General features: G+C 38.4%; 6 protein-coding genes across 6 annotated transcripts; 5 read left to right on the forward strand and 1 right to left on the reverse strand.

Moving 5' to 3' along the window:
- The first annotated feature begins 499 nt into the window (after positions 1-499).
- On the forward strand, positions 500-2,859 carry LOC110416689 (putative alkaline/neutral invertase B). The gene is made up of 4 exons (XM_021428736.2): positions 500-991; positions 1,078-1,509; positions 1,746-2,304; positions 2,386-2,859. The coding sequence occupies exons 1-4, from the start codon at positions 584-586 to the stop codon at positions 2,679-2,681; spliced, it is 1,695 nt and encodes a 564-aa protein (XP_021284411.1). The 5' UTR covers positions 500-583; the 3' UTR covers positions 2,682-2,859.
- A 278-nt stretch (positions 2,860-3,137) lies between these two features.
- Positions 3,138-6,147, forward strand: LOC110416690 (uncharacterized). The gene is made up of 6 exons (XM_021428737.1): positions 3,138-3,535; positions 3,917-4,116; positions 4,990-5,130; positions 5,274-5,354; positions 5,680-5,804; positions 5,895-6,147. Exons 1-6 carry the CDS (start codon positions 3,313-3,315, stop codon positions 5,941-5,943), a joined length of 819 nt encoding a protein of 272 aa, XP_021284412.1. The 5' UTR covers positions 3,138-3,312; the 3' UTR covers positions 5,944-6,147.
- A 3,054-nt stretch (positions 6,148-9,201) lies between these two features.
- On the forward strand, positions 9,202-10,059 carry LOC110416843 (gibberellin-regulated protein 1-like). The gene is made up of 3 exons (XM_021428961.2): positions 9,202-9,359; positions 9,500-9,542; positions 9,635-10,059. Exons 1-3 carry the CDS (start codon positions 9,282-9,284, stop codon positions 9,814-9,816), a joined length of 303 nt encoding a protein of 100 aa, XP_021284636.1. The 5' UTR covers positions 9,202-9,281; the 3' UTR covers positions 9,817-10,059.
- A 1,167-nt stretch (positions 10,060-11,226) lies between these two features.
- Positions 11,227-12,055, forward strand: LOC110416842 (gibberellin-regulated protein 11-like). The gene is made up of 3 exons (XM_021428960.2): positions 11,227-11,384; positions 11,474-11,519; positions 11,618-12,055. Exons 1-3 carry the CDS (start codon positions 11,304-11,306, stop codon positions 11,797-11,799), a joined length of 309 nt encoding a protein of 102 aa, XP_021284635.1. The 5' UTR covers positions 11,227-11,303; the 3' UTR covers positions 11,800-12,055.
- A 3,588-nt stretch (positions 12,056-15,643) lies between these two features.
- LOC110416582 (uncharacterized) lies at positions 15,644-21,651 on the forward strand. Its single transcript, XM_021428594.2, is given in 15 exon segments — positions 15,644-15,799; positions 16,751-17,036; positions 17,175-17,452; positions 17,548-17,605; positions 18,170-18,294; positions 18,395-18,605; positions 18,682-18,985; positions 19,071-19,134; positions 19,219-19,279; positions 19,390-19,456; positions 19,536-19,626; positions 19,777-20,127; positions 20,201-20,422; positions 20,704-20,917; positions 20,920-21,651. Coding segments are annotated over 14 exon segments (2,391 nt in total). The 5' UTR covers positions 15,644-15,799; positions 16,751-16,921; the 3' UTR covers positions 21,150-21,651.
- Positions 21,652-21,794: 143 nt separating this feature from the next.
- LOC110416585 (SNARE-like superfamily protein) lies at positions 21,795-23,955 on the reverse strand. The gene is made up of 6 exons (XM_021428598.2): positions 23,792-23,955; positions 23,571-23,669; positions 23,400-23,450; positions 22,991-23,164; positions 22,477-22,536; positions 21,795-22,076 (listed from the first exon to the last, which is right to left on the reverse strand). The coding sequence occupies exons 1-6, from the start codon at positions 23,792-23,794 to the stop codon at positions 22,035-22,037; spliced, it is 429 nt and encodes a 142-aa protein (XP_021284273.1). The 5' UTR covers positions 23,795-23,955; the 3' UTR covers positions 21,795-22,034.
- Between the last annotated feature and the right edge of the window lie 12 nt (positions 23,956-23,967).

Consider the following 23,967-nt stretch of genomic DNA (forward strand, 5'->3'; position numbering starts at 1 on the left):
CCCCACATGCAGAACCTGCTGTTTACGGGTTAAAAACATTTTGTACTCCCTTTTTTTAAAAGGTTAATCAAGAGTTTTAATACAACAAGATTCTGGGGGGAATATCCGAAGCTTCCATCGGATCTTCCAAGATGTTTGCTTGTTCCAACCTGTCGGTCACCTTTCTGAACTCTATAGCTGAGATTCGCCAGTTCGGCCAATCAATGGAGAGTTCATAACTGGCAATAGCAGGTGGTGCTGCGGCAAGCCAATCTTGCCTGCCATCACGTTTATAGCAAGCGAGGCATGTTAGACGCATGTTCGTTTCGTTTCGCTGATGCGTACGAAGTGGTGGGGGCTAGTGTTCCTGCACTTCCGAGGTCTAACATTCGCTTATATGTTCTATAATCTCAAGGCCGTTGCATTGGGGTGTTTTGCTTTTCTTATGTCACCCCCAATAAGCTTCATACATTGATCTCAGCTAGTGAGCATTGTTTTCTTCTTTTTCCTAGACAAAAACTTGCATAGTTCTGAATAATTTTTCTTCATTCTGATTGTAAAAGACCATTTGTTCTGCATAACGTCATTCTGTTTTAGATCAAGAATGTGTCCACTAGGCATCGATGTCTCTCAAAATGGAAATGTCAAGACGTTGGAGTCAGCGGGAACCATTTTTGAGATTGAAGATTCTGATATCCTCAGGATTTCGGAAAGACCCAGAGCTATAAATGTAGAGAGGAATAGATCCTTTGAGGAAAGGCCTTCAAGTGAATTGTCAATTACCTCACCCCGTCATTCGCTCAAAATATTAGCAGACCACCTTGAAGGTCTATCTCCGCATGGTAGAAGGTCTGGGTTTAACACACCTAGATCATATACCTACTTTGAGGCTCATGCCATGGTAGCTGAGGCATGGGAGAATTTGAGGCGCTCCATTGTTTTCTACCGCAGACAGCCAGTTGGTACTATTGCCGCAATAGACCATTCTGTCGAAGAGCTTAATTATGATCAGGTTAATCCCCATTCCATTGATCAAACATAGTTTCAGGAAATCGAGCAGAACTGTATAGTTCATTTTATTACTGATATGCTTTGCAGGTTTTTGTCAGAGATTTTGTTCCAAGTGCCTTGGCGTTTTTGATGAACGGGGAGGAAGAAATAGTCAAGAATTTTCTTTTGAAAACTCTTCACTTACAGTCATGGGAGAAAAGGATAGACCGGTTCAAGCTAGGAGAGGGAGTGATGCCAGCAAGTTTCAAAGTAATCCACAATCCGGTAAGGAACAGTGAAATCTTAATCGCAGACTTTGGTGAAAGCGCAATAGGGAGAGTTGCTCCGGTTGATTCGGGATTTTGGTGGATTATTTTGCTTCGTGCATATACAAAGCATACAGGAGATTCTTCCTTGGCCGAAATGCCTGACTGTCAAAGGGGCATGCGCCTCATTCTGAGTTTGTGTCTCTCAGAAGGCTTTGACACATTCCCGACTCTGCTCTGTTCTGATGGATGCTGCATGATTGACCGTAGAATGGTTTGTTTCTCACTCGTACTTTCCATCAGCTAGTCGTATGTTTGTCCTCGTTTCTATTTTCTTAGAATGGCTTCGACAGATATAATATGAACTCTAGCTGTACCTGTTAGCTTATGAATCATATGCCGCAATTTTTCCTGTTCATATGCTGCTATCTCTTCTTCTGTTATTGTTACATCTTACTAGTCAAGAAACTGGATTACTATGTAATTTCCATTCCTCGTGTCTTAACCCAGGGGGTATATGGTTATCCTATTGAGATTCAAGTGCTGTTCTTCATGGCGCTAAGATGTGCTTTGCTTTTACTAAAACAAGACCAGGAAGGCAAAGAATTCATGGAACGTATAGTTAAACGCCTCCATGCCTTAAGCTATCACATGAGGAGTTATTTTTGGCTGGATTTAAAGCAGCTAAATGACATATACCGCTATAAAACAGAGGAATACTCTCATACTGCAGTCAACAAGTTCAATGTGATGCCTGATTCGCTGCCAGACTGGGTGTTTGATTTCATGCCAATTCGGGGTGGTTATTTCATTGGAAATGTCAGCCCTGCAAAGATGGATTTCCGTTGGTTTTGCTTAGGAAATTGCGTGGCGATTTTGTCATCTTTGGCAACTCCAGAGCAAGCTGCAGCCATAATGGATCTTATCGAATCACGCTGGGAAGAATTGGTTGGAGAAATGCCGTTAAAAATATGTTATCCAGCTCTGGAAAGCCATGAATGGCAAATTGTCACAGGTTGCGACCCAAAGAATACCAGGTGGAGTTATCACAACGGAGGATCTTGGCCTGGTAATCAAGCTTCTTATTTGCTGTAAAAGTACTTGGTACTTTAAATTTGCTTAATATTTGCCGAAACTTTGTCCATTGCAGTCCTTCTATGGCTCCTCACAGCGGCTTGTATCAGGACTGGGCGCCCACAAATTGCCAGACGTGCCATAGAACTTGCGGAAAGCCGGTTGTCGAAAGACCACTGGCCTGAGTACTATGATGGAAAGCTTGGCCGATACATTGGGAAGCAGGCTCGTAAGTTCCAGACTTGGTCCATTGCTGGGTACTTGGTAGCCAGAATGATGCTTGAGGATCCATCTCATCTAGGTATGATATCGCTGGAGGAAGACAAACAGATGAAGCCCCTGATGAAAAGATCTACTTCCTGGACTTGTTGATGCCTGTTCTTGTCAATCCACCATCTTTTCCTACATATGTTTGCACATCAGAAATGCTTCTGTTTTTTGAGATCTCTATGTTAAGGAAAGGATCATATTAAAAATTTTCGTGGGTTGAATCGGACTTAATTCATTTATCTTAAGTCTAATTCTGAAGAAATCATATTTCATTAATAAAATGTTGTTCCTATCCTACGGACTTCGGCCTACCTAGTCCCTACTCTACAATACTAAATCTCTCCATCCATCGCCATCATCTTCCATAATCTGTGATCACGCGAACCGACAAGAGAAGCCCTGGTCGCCGCGTCTAGATACAGGGCAAACAATCACTCCTTATCACTGAAGTGAACTAATTTGATCCGTGATCTTATCTAATAAATACTGCTGACCGACCACGTGACCCTGTCATAACAACTTTAATACGTGTCAAATTGTCAGATGGGGTCTCATGATTTTTTCCTCCTGCTCCTCCTGCGTAACTCTTCTCATCTCTCCAAAGAAACAAAAATAACTATCCTTTTCTTCGCTTGAAGGGAGGCTCTCACTTTCTTCACTCTTCTCCTTACTGAAACTAACCTCAACAAACCGGAAACGTCCGGAACAGAGAAGAAGTTCGTGGGAAGAGACAATGAAGGCATCCAAGAACCCGATCCACGCGGTGTCTAGATGGATACGGCGTCAACCACCGAAGATGAAGGTGTTTTTAGCGGTTGTATCGGTGATAGCGGCACTTGTGTTCCTGAAAATGGTCGTGGAAGATCACGACAACCTCTTTGTTGCTGCCGAGACTGTTCATGCCCTGGGCACCTGTGTCCTTGTGTACAAGCTTTCCAAAGAGAAAACTTGCGCTGGTATCATTTCCCCCCAATGTGCTTTCGGGTTTTGAGGTGGATCCGTTGGGTTTCTTTGATTAACGTTTGCTAAATGTTGGGTGTTTTTATTTTGGCGTGTTAGTTTCATCATGCATAATTATTCTTTAGCTGGACCAATGTGCTTTTTGGCTATAAAAAAATGGAATCTTTGACTTTAATTCTGTTTCTTATCTTCTTACGTTTCCTAATCTGGATGGTTCTTGATTGGTGATGTTCCTTTAATGGAAAATTTAATTATCTGGTTCCTTTAAGGGAAATATTTTTATTTTATTGATAGTTCATTTAACTTCAATTTCTAGCTTTGACGTTTGAGTTTGTCTTACTATTCACTTCCCTGATGTTATTTATATATCTTTGCAGGTCTTTCACTTAAATCGCAGGAACTAACAGCTTTGTTTTTGGCTGTTAGACTGTATTGCAGTTTTGTCATGGAATATGACATACATACTCTACTTGATTCAGCAACATTAGGGACAACCCTTTGGGTTATTTATATGATTCGTTTTAATCTGAGGTCTAGTTACATGAGTGACAAAGACAACTTTGGAATCTACTATGTAGTAAGCCTTCATATCGGCTTTTGGATTCGGATTATTAGTATATGCTCTTTGTATTGTTGTGTTGTTTCTCCATTGTTATAAATGCGTCTTTTTGTAATGCATCATGCACCTTGCTCATTTGTTTCCTCATGTAGTGGATGCTGTGACAAGTCTGTCAACTACTTTGCTGGATAACATAGTCTCATTTATGAAAATATGAAAGTTTGGATTTCAGTTTCAGAGGGATTTACTTCTTCTTGAGTTCATATAGCTTTTAGTATGCCCTTGGTTTACCATTTAGGAGGCTGTAGATACATTGGCCATGGCAAAGTTTCCTGCCTTTTTCCCACTGGAGCTATTGACCATGTTTACCTAAAAATTTTATGTAGCTCCCCCCACCACCCACCCTACCCGCCCCCCCCCCCCCAGTTTCACCTATTCAGTGAAGATCGTAGCCATGTATTTTCTCTTGATCTAGCCCCTTAGAGTACAATAACTTGTTCTCGTAGAAAACATGTGAGACTCTGCCAAATGATTTATAGGAGTTGTTCTTTGTTTTTGTTGTGTCGCAACAAAATGTCAAAGATTTTTCTAAGATGTTTTATTAAAGAAGTGAATGAATTGACTCAAAGAGAAGAGATGATTATGCATCAAAAGAAATGGTAGAGTCAATCTGCTTTACGAATTTCCTCTGCCTTGGTGTTTACTGTTTCTCAAGTGCATTGTTAAGGCAATATCTAACACTAGTAGGCTTTTATAGTATTTCCTAATAACTTAGATATATATGCAGTTGAGCAGATGCAGTGGTACTTGCATCTTTGTTTCTTTGAGCTTTTCTTGATGTACTTTGAACTGTTTCTGTCACTAACAATTTTGGTTCTTTCCTTGATATAGGTGATACCATGTGCTGCTTTGTCGATGTTTATTCATCCATCAACAAGTCATCATTGGTTCAACAGGATTTGCTGGGCTTTCTGTGTTTACCTTGAAGCCGTTTCAGTCCTGCCTCAGCTAAGGGTCATGCAGAACACAGAGGTAATGCAGCAACTGATTAACACTTGTCTGTTCTCTTAATTGGATAGTTTACCCTTAACTTATATGCAGCTTATGTGAAGCACTGTTACCTTGAAGCAAATGCTCTTTTGGATGTATCACCTTTCTTTTTGGCCCTTTTTCAGATAGTTGAACCATTTACAGCACATTATGTGTTTGCACTGGGAGTTGCAAGGTTCTTGAGTTGTGCACATTGGGTCATCCAGGTATTTACAGTAATTATTGCTAGGACACCTATCAGAGGATTTGACACCTGATTTATATCATGTCTAGGACACTTGCATGCTTAGAATTCGTACTGATTCATTGACATTGATATCATGTAGAAGGGACGTGCTCTGATACCTTTCATGGTTTATCTATGCAGAAGTAAATTAATAATTATTATCTTGACATCAATGTATTTTAGGTCACATTGGGGATTTAATTCACAGATATCCTCCTGTTGTGGTTTTATTCTAACGCTAGACAATGGTTCTAGAAGGATTGGTTTTCTTTGTTTCATCTAAATGTATGTGTTCGCTTACCTAGGTATTCGACACTCAAGGACGCTTATTGACAGCTTTGGGCTATGGATTATGGCCTTTTATGGTCCTGCTTTCTGAGATTGTCCAGACTTCCATTTTGGCAGATTTTTGCTACTATTATGTCAGGAGGTGGGTGCTTTGTATAAGTTTTGCAACATGCCTTAAAAATGTTAGATCTCTTGATATTTATTAAGAAGTTTCATTTCCCCCTTTTTACAGTCTCGTCGGTGGACAACTTGTTGTACGACTCCCCTCTGGTGTGGTGTAAACTTAAGTAGGTTAACCGTGCAGCTACGACATTGGGGGCATTGGCTGCTTTTAAAGATCGTTGTTGGGCATTAGGATAATTTGTGCACTTTGTCTCTCTTCTTCAGTAACTAATGTAATGATAGCAGGCCGACTGTAAAAGTTTAGGATGAGTTACATGTACCAAAGTACATAATGCATTATAATAATATCACTAAATTAACTAGTAGTATCAGCATTAGTGTTTGAACTTACGTTGGGGCTCTTGGTTGGTTTCCTGCTTTACCATGACGCAAGCTTACTTCTGGCATTTAGTTTTGATGATGAGAAGTCGTTAAATAGCAGTAGGTCACTGATAATTTATGTGTTGCTTAATATGGTCAAAAAAGTTTAAATCATAGCGTTCATTTAGTACCCTTTTGCCCTTAAGACTGATTCTGCTAACCTTTGATGAATAACATTTTATAAAGGTTTCCTCGTCCGGGGAAACAAAGTCCGTGGACTGCACGGGCTAAGCATCTTGATTTTCTGCAATATTTGAAGATGTACCCATTTCCCAAGCATTCGTGTCGATGCCCACAGAAGGGTGATTGGGTAGACAGCTAAACTCCATTGATGCAGATTCAACCTGTAAAGGGTTGCTAAAAGGGCAGAGTTAGGAGCATCGGCCTCTGCTCCTGTAAAGGCCTCTGAGGTACATTGTCCATTAATATCCAACGAATATTACAACAGATACCAAACCAATATTTATCAATGCTAGTGGTGAGCAGGAAATAACAGGGTTTTGATTTTCTTTTAAACAAAAGCCAGGCCAAAAGCATTAAGATTTTGAAAAGGCATTGTTTTGTTTGTTCTTCTTTTCCCTGGAAATGATGATACTATTCCCACTGCGTGGCTGTTTAAGAAAACGAAAGCAGGATGCCTATTTAAATAAAAACGTGGCACTGCAAGCTGGAACTCATAAATGTTCATGATTTTGGTTCCTCCAGCCAGCTGTACAATATTCTTATCCTGGAACTTTCTCTTGTCCCGAGACCCAACTAGGGTTGGTTCCAAAAAGTCCAACGAAGACGAGAGACGACAATGATTTTTCATTCGTGTGTGTTTCGGAACCAAGGACCCCGAGGGCTTACCAAAGCTAGACCTCGGTTAAGTCCTTTCCGTACGTTTAATAAGTTTTTAATTAAAACCTACAAAAGAGTTTTGACTTGCCTCTGTGCACAAGTACACCAAGCTAGCCACTCCAAAGCTGATAGGTTGGTAAACTGTGAGCAATCAAAAACAACCCACAGCTTTTTGTCTTGTACCACTAGCATTAGGACTTTCGCTGGCCCGATTGCGTTTTTTTCAAACTAGTATTTCTGTGCAGCAGATTAGATAGTGGGAAATGGGGCATGGGAATCGAAATTATTAGGTGTTTGGTAGTAGTTAAACAATGCTAAATGCTTAAAGATAAGACTAACTTTAATACTGCTAAAACAGGGGCATGATTATTAACATTTGAGGACAAACTCTAGAGCCTAAAGCCTTGCTTTTCTTTTGTTTTTGTTGCAAGAATTCAGTGAATTCAAACCCTTCCAAACTGCTGAAACGTTGGATAAGTATCAACCACCTTAGCAATAGATTCATTAGCAGGGTACAGCTGTAGTGGGAGGAGATTTCAATACAGCTGTCAAGTTAAATCAGGCTGGGTTTTTTGAGTCATGACTCATGAACGTTTGCATAAGTGTCAAACTTCCATCTTTTTCCTACTAAAAACTTGCATAATGGGCCATTAGTCGGTTTTTTCCATAATTTTCGATGCTCCCAAATCTAGCACTTTCAGATATAAGTGCAAGAGTGGGACATCGAGAGAATTGTAAGCTAGTTATGATTGGCACTATTTCTCAGTTTTCACTTTCAATTTTGGTTTTGGGGTAGTAACATCGAACTCCTTTCTTTCCCTTACGGTCTGACAGAAAAAACGAAAGACTTCGAAACATTGGAACCAGAATGAAAAAAAAAAAAAATCAGACATTGAAGCTACAGGAACCATTGGTTTTAATTAAAGAAATTTACAATGCCATTAGTCCAAAAAAACTGAAGTGATTTTTCTGACAAGACATGGATTTAAAACCTGACACAAAAGAGAAACTTCTTTTTCTAAGAAAAAAAAAGGGGAAAAAACAACCAAAAATATGGTTTTCATGGAGGCAGGCCATCTTTGATTCCACCGGCCTACTATTAGCTGGCGAGGAGGTGGTTGAATTATTCATATATTTAAGTTCTAAAACAAAGTCTGCTTTACTTCCTATGCCTCTAATAATGCAATTCTTTAACAAATATTTGCATATGCCATTTCCCCCTGTTTGGTCTTGTAACATAGCCTGGTCCTCTGGTCTTGTGAAACTAGACTCATATTAGGCAGCAAACATAATTAATGTATAACTATTAGGTTAATGAGAAAGAAATATGCCAATCATACAACGAGGATTTCCTAAAGTTTGGTTCACTGAAGTCTTGTCCAATTCAGAGAAATGAGAGCAATCTATAGTTTCACAGGATGTTGATAGGTAACCTCACCGACTTGAAGAATTAATGATAATAAAATGCATGCATCTACACCTGTAGGAATGGTGAGCTGACTGATTAGAAGTTCTGTATATTGACAGAGTTCCTGATTATCCATAATGGTTGAAAAGACACTCACTCTCTTGTTTCCATCATGGGAAATTGAATCATCTCTTACCATTGAATTGCCATCTTCATCGGGCCAACATCAAAGATGTTTACAGTCAGATAAAATGGACCTCAATTCCCAATGAGTACTGATTCAGTTCAAGTCTGCTTTAATTGATGGAAAGGAAGTCATGACTCATACTTCCATTCCATTATAGTAAAATTTTTTTTGTTTGTAACAGTTCTTGAATCATTACCCAGATTTTAGATTATCGAAAAAATCCAAGTTTTGATGTCTATTTTCTTAACCCCCGCAGAAAAAGATAGTAAGAAATGTAGAAGCCACTTGGGGGAGCCCCTACTAGATAAATAAAGCACACCATCCATCATAAACAATGGGAAATTTGCTTTGCTCCAGATCATTCCAAAGGGGCTTTTCCTCCACCAGATATTCCTGACCAGTCACCATTGAATATTTCTTTTTTCTTTTTATCTCTCCGCTCTTCCGTGTACTTGCCATCAGAATGTTTCGTATGTTAGCATGAGCCTAACCCATTTTAATTTACGACTACTACGTCACTTCTTTTTATCTATCCATAACTTTTTTTGCTATAAATACGGGCAGCTCTCTCTTATTTTCCATACAGAACACTAAGCCAGAGACACAAAAGCAAAGCTGTATTTGTAAGTAATTCTCAGGCCATGGCCATGTCTAAGGCTTTTATTGCCTCACTTCTCGTCTCTCTTCTCCTTATTCAACTCGTTGAAGCTGATCAACTGGTAAAACCTTGATCAGTTTTGATCATCATTAACCTCTTTTGTTTTCGCTTCCTTTTCTTTCCCGAATGGTTCACACGATGAACATTTTCTATTATTGCTATTTGCTAGTAACTTAAGCTACATGTTCTTGTGAAATATAGGTGACGGATACAGGCAAGGAAACAAGTCCCCCAGAAAAAATTGGTAAAAATTTTCATCATATTGAAAGGAAAACTGTGTGAACTTTTCAGGTAAAGAAAACCCTTCTTGATATGCTATTTCTTTTTGGTTGACAGACTGCGGTGGAGCTTGCGCAGCCAGGTGCCGATTAGCCTCTAGGCAAAACATGTGCAAGAGGGCATGCGGGACATGTTGCGCACGCTGCAACTGTGTTCCTCCGGGCACTGCCGGTAACCAAGAAATGTGCCCCTGCTATGCTAGCTTGACTACCCACGGTGGCAGACGCAAGTGCCCTTGAGTGCATCAAACGAATCCTCTCTCTGCCTCCTTTGACCATTATCATCATAAATCAACGTATGAGCTGTGGTAAAACTAAATTAATGGAGTTTTATGAAGGTGTACGGATAAATAAAAGAATGCCCTATGTAAAGCAAAAGTCATTTACGCAAATGACTTGTTTTTCATTTTCTTTTCTTTTTGGCCATATCGATATGATTAATGATTTCTTATATTGAGTGTGAAATAATAATGAAGTTTGTAATCCTCTTTTCTCTAATTTATGCTAGTATTTTTTATTGATTGGTTGAATGATTGTAATCATTCAAGTTCTTTTATCTTTGGATTCGGAATGATCACTAAACCATTACTGACTTGTGTAAGTCATTAATTGAGAACCTGATTAGTTAAGTCATTGATTGTTTAATTTTGTTTTCCTGAAGAAAAAAATTGAGAACCTGGAATAGCATCACGGACCCACCCCTTAGGTAGAACAAGCTTGTTGGCCCAAAATCCTGGTTATCAGGCCTCTCCTGGGAGCTATGGGGCTGGGTAGACTCCGCCGCTAAGTGGGTCTATTGGAAGATCGAAACTTGAAAAGAGGCCATCAAGGCATTAACGTGTCGAAGAAAAAGGCACTTTCGAGGCTCGTCTATGCTTTTCCCATGTTTGAAGAGACTTTTCTCGAATCACAGACAACTGCTTTAAGCAGCCGTGAAAGCAAAGCAAAACTGAACCTGAAAAACGCTCTGCTAACATCCATCTCCTTCCCTCCTCCTCTTATTTCCTTCAAACGCTTATTGACCCCAGCCAGTAATGGGAGTTGGCACGTTGAGTTGAACCATTTTAAGCAAACAAGGCATCCCAAAACAATGAGATACTTGAACGAGTGGGAAACAACATCCATCAAGCAATTACCAAAGACCATTTATGACTCCACGTGGCTCTGTCGATGGTATTCGGAAGAAAGATGTTATCTGAAAGTTCTCTTCACATGACTTGATACCAACGAGGGAACGCGTCATGGGAATTAATTTCTGAAAACATTTAACAGAATAAACAAAAGTTGGATATTCTTAACCCATAGTTCATATGGAAATAGAATATGATATAGTATATGGATTAATGTAATTAGTATACCCTTTTTTACGTTTTTTGGAAACTTAATTACCAATCTTATTCCGTAGATAATCACTTCATGCATTTATTTGTTGGAAATTGACAAAATTGAATATATGAAATTAGGATGATAACGCCATGTCCCATCATTACTCTAGCAAGTGTACCCCATGACAGGACCATCTCCCGACTGACCCATTGGTCTGATAGACTGATACCTTTCGCTTTAAACATGAACCTACCTACCATTTAAGGCTATAACTTTGGTAAGAATCTCCACTTCCTTTCCTTTCTCGCTATAAATACCAGGCCAGGCCGTGTCTCTTCTCATCGTACTCAACAAACTTCTCTCCTAGAGTTTGTTTTACAAGTCACAGAAATCTAAAAGCAATGGCCAGCTCCAAGACTCTTCTGGCTTCCCTTCTCATAGTTTCTCTTTTTGTACTTGGCTTTGCTGAGTCTGATCCAACGGTAGAAGTCCCATTTCTAAAAATGTTCTTTTATTTTGTTTCCAGGTCTCCTTTCTTACGCCAATACTTTGGCTCGCTCATGTTTTACAGGTGATCACGAACATGGTAGAGAATGCTCTGACTGATGACAAAATAGGTAATTTCCTTCAACATCTCGCAGTCCAATGAAATGATTCTGTTTTGATTAAACTTGATAAACGTAATATATATTGCTGCGTTATGTCTATGGTGTAGATTGTGATGGAACTTGTGACGTGAGATGCAAATTATCGTCGAGGCCGAACCTTTGCAAGAGGGCGTGTGAAACATGCTGTGACCGATGCAGCTGCGTTCCTCCTGGCACCTCCGGTAACTATGATGCGTGTCCATGCTACCGAGACATGACCACCCACGGCGGCAAACACAAATGCCCTTAGATAGCTTCATACCACCTCTTGATGTGCATGGGTTTTGAACTCTAAGTAAACTATAAAATAAGCTTTTGACAATAATCGCAATCCAAAAGAGCATGGTTATAGTTACTTGCTTTGGCCTTAATTAATTATATCAAAGTTTCTTAAGTTTTGGGAGTTCGTCTACTTGCACGTACGCGCGTGTATGAATATATATGTCAAATTATTATTGATTTATATATTTACATATATAAAAATATATTTGTGTATATTTCACTTATATTTCAAAATTTTATTTCATTAATTTTTTTGCAGCTGATTATGTTGTCAAAATCAATTGAATTTGGAATTATTTCTCGTGCAACCAATTAATTAATAAAAAAGTTACATAAAAACTTTATTAAATAATAAAAATGTCCAAATCTACTTATAAATTTCGTAACGTTGGGTGAATTATCAAAATCAAGCCCTAAAGTTCTGGCTTTCCTTCCTTTTGTTTATTTTAAAAGATAAAGGAATTTATGCAGGAAAATTTTCTCGTATAATCCTCTGCAATTGGCTTTAAATTCCATAAAAGAAACTTTAAGCTAATCGATGTTTAAAATTTTGACTTTATTTTTTAAACTTTTGAATTTCCCACAATTATGGGCAGAAATCAGTGATAATTTCTTCTTTTTCATGGAAAAGAAATCAGAGGTAATAAATTGCAAATGTCAACCATTTTGGCTTTCAATCAGAGGGTTTCCATTCCCAGGCCATAAATGGTAGTATCTACTTTGGTTCGGCCATCTTTCACTGTTTTGTCTTTTCTTTTAGGGAGCAGAGCTATGGAAATTGTTGGTAGTAGAAGTGTTTTTAAAGGGGTGGTGCTTTCTTTTGTTCTTGTGCTAGTCGCAGCAAAAGATGATCTTCTTGACCATTCCATACTTTCAGATCAGAACCCTTCAGCTCCTGAATCCCTTTCCCACCCTGATATTAGCCGTTATCCTCCAGGAACCCTTATGCCTCCTTTGATCATGCATTGCAAGGACAGGTGTACTTTGCTGTGCGCCCATCTTTTTCTTTCACCCCTATATAGACCATGTTACAATGTCTGTGAGATCAGAGCTTGTATTCGGTTGTACTGATACTTCCGCACGGTCCATGTCTGTCAGAGTCACTCTCAGTAAGAAATCTTTCCCATCCAACTCGTTTACACCTACGGCCTACCTTTCTTCATATATTTCTTCACTTGATGATTTGAGGGTTTGCCTCCAAATTTTACTAAACAATTCTCTTGATCTGACTTTCCAGATGAAGCAGAAGCTGAATACTTTGTGATTTCCTGCAATCAGAAATGCGTGGAATAATAACTAAGCTATTGTTTTGTAAAATTTGCTCTATTTATAATTATACTTGGTAAAAGAGTAATTGGATCTCTTTGAATTGGATTTTCTTGTAATTTTATACCTGTCAAAGAATCTTCTCTGTTTGGTTTCTATTTTGTCCCTTTTAATTTACCATTGAATCAGTGTCATTTTCTGAATTGGGCCATATTGGGCTGAGCCATCTTTTGAAGAAGATCGGTTATCCTGAAAGAACTGTGACCCAGACGGGACTAACCATGGCGGGGTATGGTCCGCATCCAGGCCTCCACCTGGTCTCTTAATTCCGTTGCATCGTGGCCCACCGGCTTCTCTGGGATCATTTGCATTTTCGTTTATTTTTAGATTGAATTTAATTGAGTTTATGGTTGTTTTAATTTTTGCAATAAAATCTCTGAGTAGACGGAGGGAGGACGGTTGACCTGACAGAAGGAATCCGTAGGTTTATCTAGGATTATCGTCCGGACTATAACTAATCTTTGAGTAGCAGTATTTAGTAGTTACATTTCCGTATTATTACGAACAAATTTTAATTATTATTATATGAAATTAATTAATTTAATATTTGCAAAATTTAAGATCTATCCATCCAAAAAGGAAGCATTTGGCCCTAGGGTGTGTGATTCAAACTTCAAAGCACGTTTGTTCTTAAAGACTTGGTGAATAATCAATCAATCTATGCAAAAGCATCACTCTAGACTTCACGTTTTGGCACTTCTGCGATTTGCCATAAGCCGGACACGATAGTTTCTTTTTGCTTTATTGGATTTTCAACTTCATTGTTGTCACCTTTTTGAGTTTCATATTGTCAATTTGTGCAATTATATTTTTCTCAATTATCTGTTCCAAAAAAAAAAGAAACAAAATGAAGAAAATAAGCATAGTGTATCAAATTTGAGACTAGGCTTATTTAGTCAACAGCTCAATGAATATAGTAGTTTTGGTTTGTTTGGTCCCTCTTTTCGATTTGGATAATGAATTGTCTTATTACATTCAACATTCAATTCATTGGTCCAGGCCACTGTTGCAATTAAGAACGGAAAGCTTTATTAATTTTATTAAGTTCAAGCTTAAGAAGCTTTGACCTATAGAAAGTTTGTATACAGAGCTAATTCTATTAAATTTAGCTTACGAAGCTAAATATATATGCGAAGTAAATTTCTTATTCCTTGAAATTGATCCATGGAATTGTAGCAAACTTTGAACTGAGAGTGTGGACCAATCTTACACTAGGTTCATGATTTGGTCCCGCAAATAGGCCAAGATGGCCCACCTTGTATTTATCAAGACCGACTTTGATTGAACCAAATATCTCATTGTTCTTAGTCGAAGCTTGAATTGAAATCTCATCGAATTTGGTCAGCTTACGGGTGACATTGGCCCAATGCTCATTTCCACCATGCACCCTTTGTCTTCTTTCGTTTTTCTTTGTTACAAGGGTCTTGACTCGAGGGCTAGAATCGTCTAAAAAGATTTAGAATCATGGGTGTTATGGTAAAATCCCCTTCATTCACCTGAAAAAAATCTAGAAAGTCACGCAGCATGCGTGACTTTGTTGTTGGGGTGAGCCATGCCGAGGAGGAGAGAATCGAATTCGAATCGGTAGTCATACATCGCATCCTCAATGCCAACCCGATCAGATAATCTCCCGTCTCCTTCCTTCCCATTAACTCGCCGAGCCCCATTGTTTTTTGGTTCCACATCTCGTGACTGTCAACCGTTTTTTTTTTTTTGAATTCAGCTATTTATTTGTATTCACTTTTTAACCACTTCATTCCTCCTCGCGTGTCCATCAACCATTTTGCTACTACTTTAAAAGCAAAAATCTGATATAGAATATGCTAAAAAAATCGAGTAATATGTCTGAATAAATGGATCAAAATTGATTGAATTATATTTAATTTATCTTGCTGTGATTTAATTGATTTTGATGTAAAAGAATTATAATTAAATCAATAAAAAATGGATCATTAAGAGTATAAAAATTAATAAATATTATTAATATATAAATTAATTTTGATTATTTTAATTTTAAATCGAATCTATTGATTTAAATAAATCACTGCCAATTGATAAAGAGGGTGTGGGTGCCACGTGGAGGCCTTCCATGTGAACTGCGATTACGGCCGTACGATGAAGTATAAGTTGAGTTACAGTTACTCCATTTATTAAAAGCACTGAAGTACATTTAACCACCTGAGAGAAAATAATAAAGGAAGGCATCATCGAAGGGTCAAAACTGGCCTAGATTTGACACCGATAATTAATTACCGTGGATTTTCCATCAGCTGGTTCTCAACGTATCCGAATCAACGAAATCACACGTGGCAGACACGTAGGACAAAGATGGCCTGTATTCAAAGGTAAGATCGGACGGCTAAAGCAGTAGATAGTAAATTAAATGGCGCGGATTAAAATGGAATGACGTGAGATGGGATTCGCAGTAGGAGTTGGAAGTATAAATTAAATGAAAGGCAGTTTTTCTTTTGTGATGTTGCATTTAAAAGCGAAATAACAGAGAGAGAGCTTCGGGTTTTCCGTCTTTTGGTAGTTTGTGAGAAAAAAAGGAGAGAGAGAATGTGAGAGAAAGAGAAGAGAATGAACTGCACACATGCTCGCGAACACTCGGGAATTCTGATGTGAATCTCTTAAACAAAAAGGTTGCCGGCTGCTCTGCTGCATTCATTTCCTTCTTCTTCTTCTTCTAGTTTTCTTCTTCGGTTTTACTCTTCAATGGTGGCTTTGGTTCTGATCTATAAAAAGAAAAGAAGTTAAGACTGAAGGGAAAGTGAAAACTGTGATGAAATTTTGGATTTATCGTTTATTTTTTGCTTTTTTTTATTGTTTGGTTGAGAAAGGAGACTCGTTGCATTGATGAGTTTCTTTTGCAATTCTAGTTTGTTCAAAATCGTAAGATCTAGGTTAATTTTTCTAAGCCTTTTAAAGGACTTTTTTTTTTCACGAGGTGAAACAGAGCTTTGCTTTTCTTGTGAATTTTTCTTTTTTTGTCTTCTGTACGCTAATTTTATCTCTTGCTATTACTTACACTCTCCTTTTTGTTTGCCCTTATTCTCTCTTTCTTACTCTCTGAGTGCTTTTTTTCACGAAGAACCTGATTCTCTGAACGCGAGAAACGAATTACTTTTACCTTTTCTTTTGTTTTTTTCCTCGATTTTTTATTTTCTTTTTTTAAAAAATAAATCTCTCAAGTCTCAACTTTGTATTCTTTTTGTCTCTGCTCTCTTTTCTCTCTCTCAAACAAAATGTCTTCTTTTTTTCTTCTGCTTTCTTAGCTAAGAGGGATTCTTTGAAGTTCTTTGCTAAACTCGTAAACAGAGAAAAAGAGAGAGAGAAACGGAGAGATTTCAGGCAAGGCAAGGCAAGGCAAGGCAACTAATTTGATTTATTTTTTCTTTCCTTGGAAAATACAAAACCCAAACGCCACTTTTTCGGTTTCCTTTCCGGCTTACTTTTCGCTCATAGCTAAACTAAAAGAAAAAAAGAAAAACTCAATTCATTTCTTCTCCTCATTTTACTGAATTATGCAGAGATGCAATAAAACGAAGCTTTCTCTGACCTTTAATTTTTTTTTTATTTCATGTTATTGAAAGTGGTCTGAAATTGCAGAAGAAGAAGGATCTGGTTTGAAGCTTTTTACGAAGTGTTTGGCGAGAGTGAATTTGGAATTTGGATCAGTTTTTTTTTTTTTTGAAACCGTGAAAGCCATTTTCGGAAAGGAGCCGCCAAGCGTTAGCTAGATGTTGGTAATGTTATCATGAGAAATGATATCAACAGAAATGGACAAGAGTCGAGACGTGAGGCGTGGAACGAGTCGGTTCTCGCGACAACAGGTTAATACTAACAAGCAACAACAATCTCGACCCAACCTCTTATTTGGTAAATTTACTGGAAAACCCCGACCCTTTTCCTCCCTTGTCGTTTTCTTTCATATTCTCTTCTCCTCCTTTTTGGCCTTTTTGGATAAGAAGAATTTAGTAACAGATAAATGGCTTTGTTTGTCCATTGATTTTGAAGGTTTTGCTGGTGGTGTTGTTGGAGGTGGTGGTGGTGGGGAATTTGTTTGTTTAGAGAAAGCAAAGAGAGAGAAAATACGAAGACTGAGTCGCGTTAATGGTAATAGAGGAAGTCACAGTCCCTGTCCCAATAGCAACCAACACTGTGAAACTGAAATGGGTTGTTGTTGCTGTGATTTGTCTTCTGATAATATAGAAAATCAGTGTCCTTCTCATTCACAACACTCTTCTTCTCTCATCACTAATTCTACCAACAAGAGATTTAAGGTTCCCAAAAAGGTAATCCTTCCTTTTTTTTTTTTAACACACACTAACTAAAAGAAAATGTTTCTTAAATTTTTAAAGCTTTAAATTTTATTTATTTTTCTCTGCAGTTTCTGAATGACTGCAATGTCGTTGATCATGCCTCTGTTCCACGGAAGCTACGGTCAGGTGTGTAACTTGTGAATGAGAAAGTAGGAACGGTCATTATTATTATTATTATTATTATTATTATTATAAATGTACATAATTATTCTAAACGAGAAAAAAGGAAATTCATTTTTTTTAATTTTTTTTATCTCTTTCTGTTTTTGTTTGTTTTTGTTTTTCAGGGTTTAATCAGCCTGTTGTCCTGTCGTTTTAAAATTAAGTTTCCATTTGATGGGGGAGTTGCTGGGAAGTTTCTCAATTTTTGTTTTTGCTTTTGGATTAGAAGTTTAGAACTGAAGCGAAACCGAGGCTTTTTGCTTTTTCTTTTCTTTTTATGGACGCAAGATTCTTTTTGCTGTCCTTTTATAATTCTATTTATTATTATTATTTATGCTGTGACCTTTATGGTGTATTGATTCTTTTCAAGTAACTATACGATGTTGAGTTTTTGCCTCTTTCTATATACTGAAGCTTTTAAAGGAGATACTGGAGCTTTCTGAATTTTAGCCTTCTTTCAATGTAAAGAAAAAAAAGTTTGAGGTAGATGGGATTAATGTTTTGGGATATTTGGTATTTCATTTACAGCCATGAAGAAGCGCAGTCACGAATCTATCTCCCCGCCTTCACCAGATTCAAAGAAACTGAACCATACACTTGATGGAGTCGAATTGCATAAAAAGAATGGTGTAAAGAAACCCAAACTGAATTTGGTTGGTCAATGGTCATTAATTTCCAGGGTGTCAATTTCTATTATCACTCCTTTTGAGTTCAGCATTTTTAGTTGAAGTTGCTGGAACTGCTTTTTTGTAGAAACGAGCAGAATCCAACTGGTCCAGGAAGCCGACTGTTTCTGGGCCAATCACAAAAGATGAGGAAGAGGTTGCGGAGACCCTGTATGCTTTGGCAGGAATGTTCCCTGACAGTGACTCAATGGATAAGAATAAATTGAGTGGTGAATCAATAGAAGTAAAACCTTCAGCTCCTCCAGAGGCAGTGGAGAGTCCTGTCACAGCAATTGAAGGTTTTAATCTACTTCTAACAATTTGGAAGAGTTTTAGTTTGTTGTTATCTGTTGTATAAGTTATTTAATTATGCAGTTAAAAAAGAAGATACGAACTCAGTTTGCTGCCCTCAAGCTGCTAAAACTGCATCCCCTATAGATGAGTCATTTCATGAAGCTGCTAAACTCAATTTTTTTAATGAGCCTACTACTCAAGATCAGCCTGACTTGCCAGGCAGCAAAAAGTCCAAGACGGAACCAGATATTTCTATTTCTCAAATGAGGCTGAATACTACCATCCCTTCCAAGGCTAACAGTGAACCTGGTGAACCTGGTGCTGAGAAATCATCTTGCTTTACTGGCAACTTGCATGGTCTCTCTGATCTAAGCTTAGAAACTGGGTGAGTACTTTTCTTCAACTGACGTGCCCTTTTCTTTTCTAATGTTCTCTTCTTTCTTTTCCTTCAATTTTTTATGTTTCTGCAGATTGAAGCAGTACAAGCAACAGGTGACCACTCCTTTTGAGAGAAAACCAGGGATGGCATTTGGGGTAAGCTTGACATCTAAGTCAAAATTAAATATTCCTTTCATTGATCAAGCTCAAACTCTTATGGTTGCTTTGGGTTATTTCTAGGTCACTGCTTTTGAAAGCCATGTAGCACAGCAACGCATGATCAAGGAGCCCAAAAAAAATGGTAAATTCCGGCTTGCTAAGGAGCTTCCATTACTATATTTAGCTTGATTTGTTTTGCTATTTGCATGCTAACATTCTTATATTGAAACAACTGTGTTTCTGTATTGAAAGGTCTTGCATTGTGGCCAGGCTTGTCTTCTACTGTGCCCCTTGGTGCTCGGAGTCCTGGTTTTTCACAGTAATTCCTTTTTACTGTCATATCTATCTGTTTTGATAACCATCTTTATGGCACCCCTCATACTTTTCACTGTATTCAGGCCATCAGCTACTAAAATTCCTTCTTGGTTGGATGCCGCAATGTGTGGCCCCAGGCCATGTTTACTTGAAAGTGGTTCTTCAACTGGAAAGGTATACATGACATTTTTTCGATTGGCTCTTTTTGTCTGTTTTAGGATTGGCATTTGCGATTTTAAGACGCCCATTATCTCTACATTCGTGAATGTTTCTGTTGAATTTCAAGCATCTAATCAAGTGTGTGGTGAATGATGAGTTGTATAGGTTTCGAAAGTCACCATGGATAAGAAGTCAATGAAGAGGTGTGCCGCTCATGTTTATATCAGTTGTATCATTCGTAATTTACAGATGCAAGACAGCAAAGACAGCATTCGTCAACAGTCTCTTCAGTTGAAACCTCATGTAGGATTAAAGAGAACAGCTCTTTTGTATCCTAACAATCGTAGTAATTTGAGAAATGGTATAAATGGCACTACACCTAGCAGCAGTTCTGGCAACTCTGTTATTGACAGAAATTCTTATGAAGCTAGAAGTGGTATTCAACAGCCAAAAATGCTCCATCAGGATCAGCCACAGGTTGCTTCAGCATCTGGGATGCACACTTCAAAGAAGCAGGTAAGGTCAACTATTGTGATTGCTTGTGGTTGTTTCTTTCTCCCTATCCTGATCGCTTACTGTTTCCTGGCAGAGTTTCGATTTCTTGTCTTTATTGGCTGGAGACATTAGTAAGGAAGCTAATAATAGCTCTAATAAAGCTGGAAACGGAATTGAATCATTGCCACAACCCCAGGTTCCTTACCTTCATTCACTTCCACAACAGCAGCCACTCGTGCCTTTTTCAATACCCCCAACTCGTTATTCCTCCTCTGCTTACACAGACCAGCTTTCAACAGCCACAGCTGCACAGCAGGTTTTATTCTTTATTCCTTTTTCCTCAAGTTGCAAAAAGACGTTTATCTTAGGAGATTGAATTGAGAACCTTTAACATAAACAAGCATTGCGGCCGTCTTAGTTGATGCAATCATATTCTGTGGGATCACTATATGGGTCCGTTGATACGTGGATTATTTAGTGCGCACCCACTTGAAGCCCCTAGGTCGCTGTTTAGGGCTATTACCAACACATTTTCTGATTGTCCTGTCATTTCTTGTGGCGACAGTTTTGACTTAATGTTCTGGTACTTTCCTGTAGGTCCAGCTGCAGCTACCTCAATATCTCAGTAACCCTGTCTGTGGCCCTCCTTACACAAGTCATTCAGGTGTTGCAAAACAACACCAACTCCAGCAACAGCAACGACTCTGGGCAACACACCTAGCAGCTCAGTACAGGCCTGGTGGAACTTCCGCGGTCTTGACGCAATTTCCAAGTTGGCAAAATGGAAAGGCCGAGTCTTCTACGTTGATGCCTGTGCTCAAACTGTCATGCCTTCCCATTCAACACTAGATGCGTTCGGGCCCAAGTACAATCCAGTCCCGCGACATGTACAGCCGGTAATTGCGATTTCTTCCTCATTGCCCCCCGCCAGAGTGAAAAGGCAAGACCATCACCTTCCATCCGTTTATGAAGAAACCAGCGGTGGTTTTCGCGCCGCCGGTGGGCCACCACCGTTGCAGTTACTCTGCAATGAGCGCCTCTGAAGTAGAATGCCCCTTCCACTAGTGATGCACAGTAACATTATTTAATTCTTTCAACTGCACGCGAGACCCTGGTACTCATCCTTGACGTGATCAAAACAGTGAGGTTCATTTAGTTGACCACTCCGGATTCGGGCATGAAATAATGAGAGAGCTTGCTGGTGATCAGATGTTCGAATGGAAATCTCTGAGGTTGTTCAGCCTCATTTAAAGATAAAGTAGCAAGAAGATCCCGTCGAGTTCCCCTTTTGAAGACGGTATTTTGATGCCCATTGCCCCACTGTCTCCTGCTTACAGAGAAAGCTACCAAAGAAAGGCTAATTGTGTATGCTTTTGGTTTACCCTTCGTCTCTGCCTCTCTTTTCTTCTTCTCTCATGTTTGCATCTTTTACTACCAAAAAGATTTTCCCAACTGTAGTTATTCGCTTAATTCCCAGACCTATCTTTCTCAAAAGACTCGAGGAAAAAGAATTAGGGGGAGAGTGCATAGCTCTATATGTTTCAACTTGATGGTATAATTTTCCATCACTATTCTGCTGATTATTCAAGTTGAACACTGAAATAACATGCATATCAATTCCCCAAAACAAAATTTAGCACAAAATTACAAGGTCAAGAAACCTACTCATATATATAAAATACCAAATGGACAACAAGAGAAGCTACCCCATTAATAACACGGGTTTCTTTTACATGCCTTGTTGAAACATTGCACAAACAGTTGAAGGGGAAAAGAGGAGTGCCGGGACACTAGGTATTTAAGTTTTCTGACAATACAAGTAAAGAATTGGCTGTGCAAAACAGATGAATGACTTATAATAACACCCCCCAAAAAAAAGAAGCAAGAATTGAGAAAAATCAACACGACTCTTTCATGCAGAATCATCTTTACTCTAGCTTCTCCAGCTCCCCCATTCTCTCTATGATAGCCTGCAAAGTGCAACAAGACCAACATCAGTGCTAGTTTCAAAGCCAACAAATACTGTCATTGCTTCTTCAACAGGAAGGGAAATCCTGCTAAAAGCATTTAGCTAAAAAGAGATCTTATTCCCATCATTTTCAAAGACATGCAAAACAACAATCAGAATTACTAGACCAAATATGTAAGTTTATGTTTTACTCCAACAGAAGAAATATAATAACGGTGCCACTGCTACGACTAACAATTAGTATGATAAGAATGATGATAGAGAAGTAGATAACCAACAAAAGAAGGTAAGCTGAAAAGATGGAAGAGGTAGAAGGAGAAAAGCTGCAATGTTGATAAAATTAACCATACAACCATCAGCAAGAGAAATAATAGCTAAAAGGTCTCCAGAGAAATGCAAACCTTTTTGCTTGTTTCTTGAAGCTCTCCAGCAAGAATGAATTCATCAAGAATCAGATAAACCTTCAAGAATTTCAAAGGAAAATGGTAAATTTTATTTGCAGAGTAATATGAGCATCAGCAACAATGCACGTGTTAACACTGACAGATGGAACGTATACTCGGATTCATAGCAACAATAATCGAATCTAACATGGTGACTACTCAATGATCAAGTCAGCGCATGAATATTCCAACAAATGAACAAACCAATGCCGACAAGACAGCAGAACTAACTTCCACAGACACAAGATATAAGATTGCAAAAAGTAATTGGACAAGGTAGCTAAAGAAGAGTTGAGAATCGAAATCACAAACTTGATGAGATTAAAGACCCCATCCAAAAATCAAAATGGAAATAAGCAAATATGAAATAAAAAACATCTTTTAGGTAATTGAAACTGGCAGCTTCATATGAATCCAGCAAGTAATGTTCATGCAAAAGTTTAACAAGAAGTATCAGAGAAGTTAAACATACCTTGTGAAAATTAAAAACCAAGTCGAGCTCACAAACATTGCTGAAAAAATGGTCCAATATCTCCACAAATAAATGGATGCACTCCAAATATGCCAACTCATTATCCGTTATATCAACACACAATGAGAAAAACAAACCAGCATACCGCCTGTATATTACCTTGTGCGTACGGAACTGCAACAAAAAAATGCATACAATCAAACATTCAGCAATTATTCCTAAAGTCTAGATCAGGTCCCCTGCTTTTGCATTTCTTCAAATTTCTTCCCAATTTCTTTTGGGGTTCTCCAAAGCCATGATAACCAAAAAGAATAAAGGAAAAAAAAAGCTAAATAAAGTATAAGGAAATCACCAAAACAATAGAAACTTTGTGAACAGATTCAAAACGAGAATCGGGAAATTCACCTACCTCAACGAAATTAGTGAACTTTGGATCTCTGTTAACCACCAGCCGATGAACCTGTAAACGAAAAAATCAATTAAAATTCAAGAACCCTAAGTAAAAAATTCGCCCAAATTCAAAAAACAGTCGAGCATTTTCGGAATAATCAGAATACAGGACACAAAAGGAATGAACTACCTCGTATTCGACCTTGTGCTTCTCGGAATCCTCGAGGGGAACATAGTATTTGGCTAGACGAGTCTTGCCTTGCCTGTTTTGCAACAAAATGAATCGGATCTGCCATGATCAAAGATACACAACAAAGAGATCGAGAAAAATTTCAGATTTTTCTGTCAGGAAAAAAAAAAAACGTCGACTTCAGGGAAGGGAAAGAAGAGTTAAACAGATACAGTACGTACCATTGTTGGAACCCAAGGAATTTTAGGAGTAAATGGCCAAAGAGCGAAAATCTAGGGCACGAAATTGGTACGAAAATGTTTTGTTGTCAAGTTCCTTTTTCTCGTTTCGCAGTTGGCCGAAGGTTTGAATTGAAAGTTCACAAAGACGGTAATGAAACCTAGCGTGTAATCACGCA

This window comes from Theobroma umbraticum, unplaced genomic scaffold (assembly GCF_002168275.2).
Source record: "Theobroma umbraticum cultivar Fairchild unplaced genomic scaffold, ASM216827v3 scaffold_51.0, whole genome shotgun sequence".
NCBI classification, from domain to species: Eukaryota; Viridiplantae; Streptophyta; class Magnoliopsida; order Malvales; family Malvaceae; genus Theobroma; species Theobroma umbraticum.

Coding starts and splice junctions, on each gene's coding strand:
- LOC110416689 (XM_021428736.2), top strand. CDS start 584: ATGTGTCCACTAGGCATCGATGTCTCTCAAAATGGAAATGTCAAGACG. Junction 1,510..1,745: donor GCATGATTGACCGTAGAATG/GTTTGTTTCTCA, acceptor GTCTTAACCCAG/GGGGTATATGGTTATCCTAT. Junction 2,305..2,385: donor CAACGGAGGATCTTGGCCTG/GTAATCAAGCTT, acceptor TGTCCATTGCAG/TCCTTCTATGGCTCCTCACA.
- LOC110416690 (XM_021428737.1), top strand. CDS start 3,313: ATGAAGGCATCCAAGAACCCGATCCACGCGGTGTCTAGATGGATACGG. Junction 5,131..5,273: donor GGGTCATGCAGAACACAGAG/GTAATGCAGCAA, acceptor GCCCTTTTTCAG/ATAGTTGAACCATTTACAGC. Junction 5,805..5,894: donor TGCTACTATTATGTCAGGAG/GTGGGTGCTTTG, acceptor CCCTTTTTACAG/TCTCGTCGGTGGACAACTTG.
- LOC110416843 (XM_021428961.2), top strand. CDS start 9,282: ATGGCCATGTCTAAGGCTTTTATTGCCTCACTTCTCGTCTCTCTTCTC. Junction 9,360..9,499: donor TCGTTGAAGCTGATCAACTG/GTAAAACCTTGA, acceptor TGTGAAATATAG/GTGACGGATACAGGCAAGGA. Junction 9,543..9,634: donor AAGTCCCCCAGAAAAAATTG/GTAAAAATTTTC, acceptor TTTGGTTGACAG/ACTGCGGTGGAGCTTGCGCA.
- LOC110416842 (XM_021428960.2), top strand. CDS start 11,304: ATGGCCAGCTCCAAGACTCTTCTGGCTTCCCTTCTCATAGTTTCTCTT. Junction 11,385..11,473: donor TTGCTGAGTCTGATCCAACG/GTAGAAGTCCCA, acceptor CATGTTTTACAG/GTGATCACGAACATGGTAGA. Junction 11,520..11,617: donor TCTGACTGATGACAAAATAG/GTAATTTCCTTC, acceptor TCTATGGTGTAG/ATTGTGATGGAACTTGTGAC.
- LOC110416585 (XM_021428598.2), bottom strand. Junction 23,451..23,570: donor AGCACAAGGTCGAATACGAG/GTAGTTCATTCC, acceptor TTTCGTTTACAG/GTTCATCGGCTGGTGGTTAA. Junction 22,077..22,476: donor TTCAAGAAACAAGCAAAAAG/GTTTGCATTTCT, acceptor TGCACTTTGCAG/GCTATCATAGAGAGAATGGG.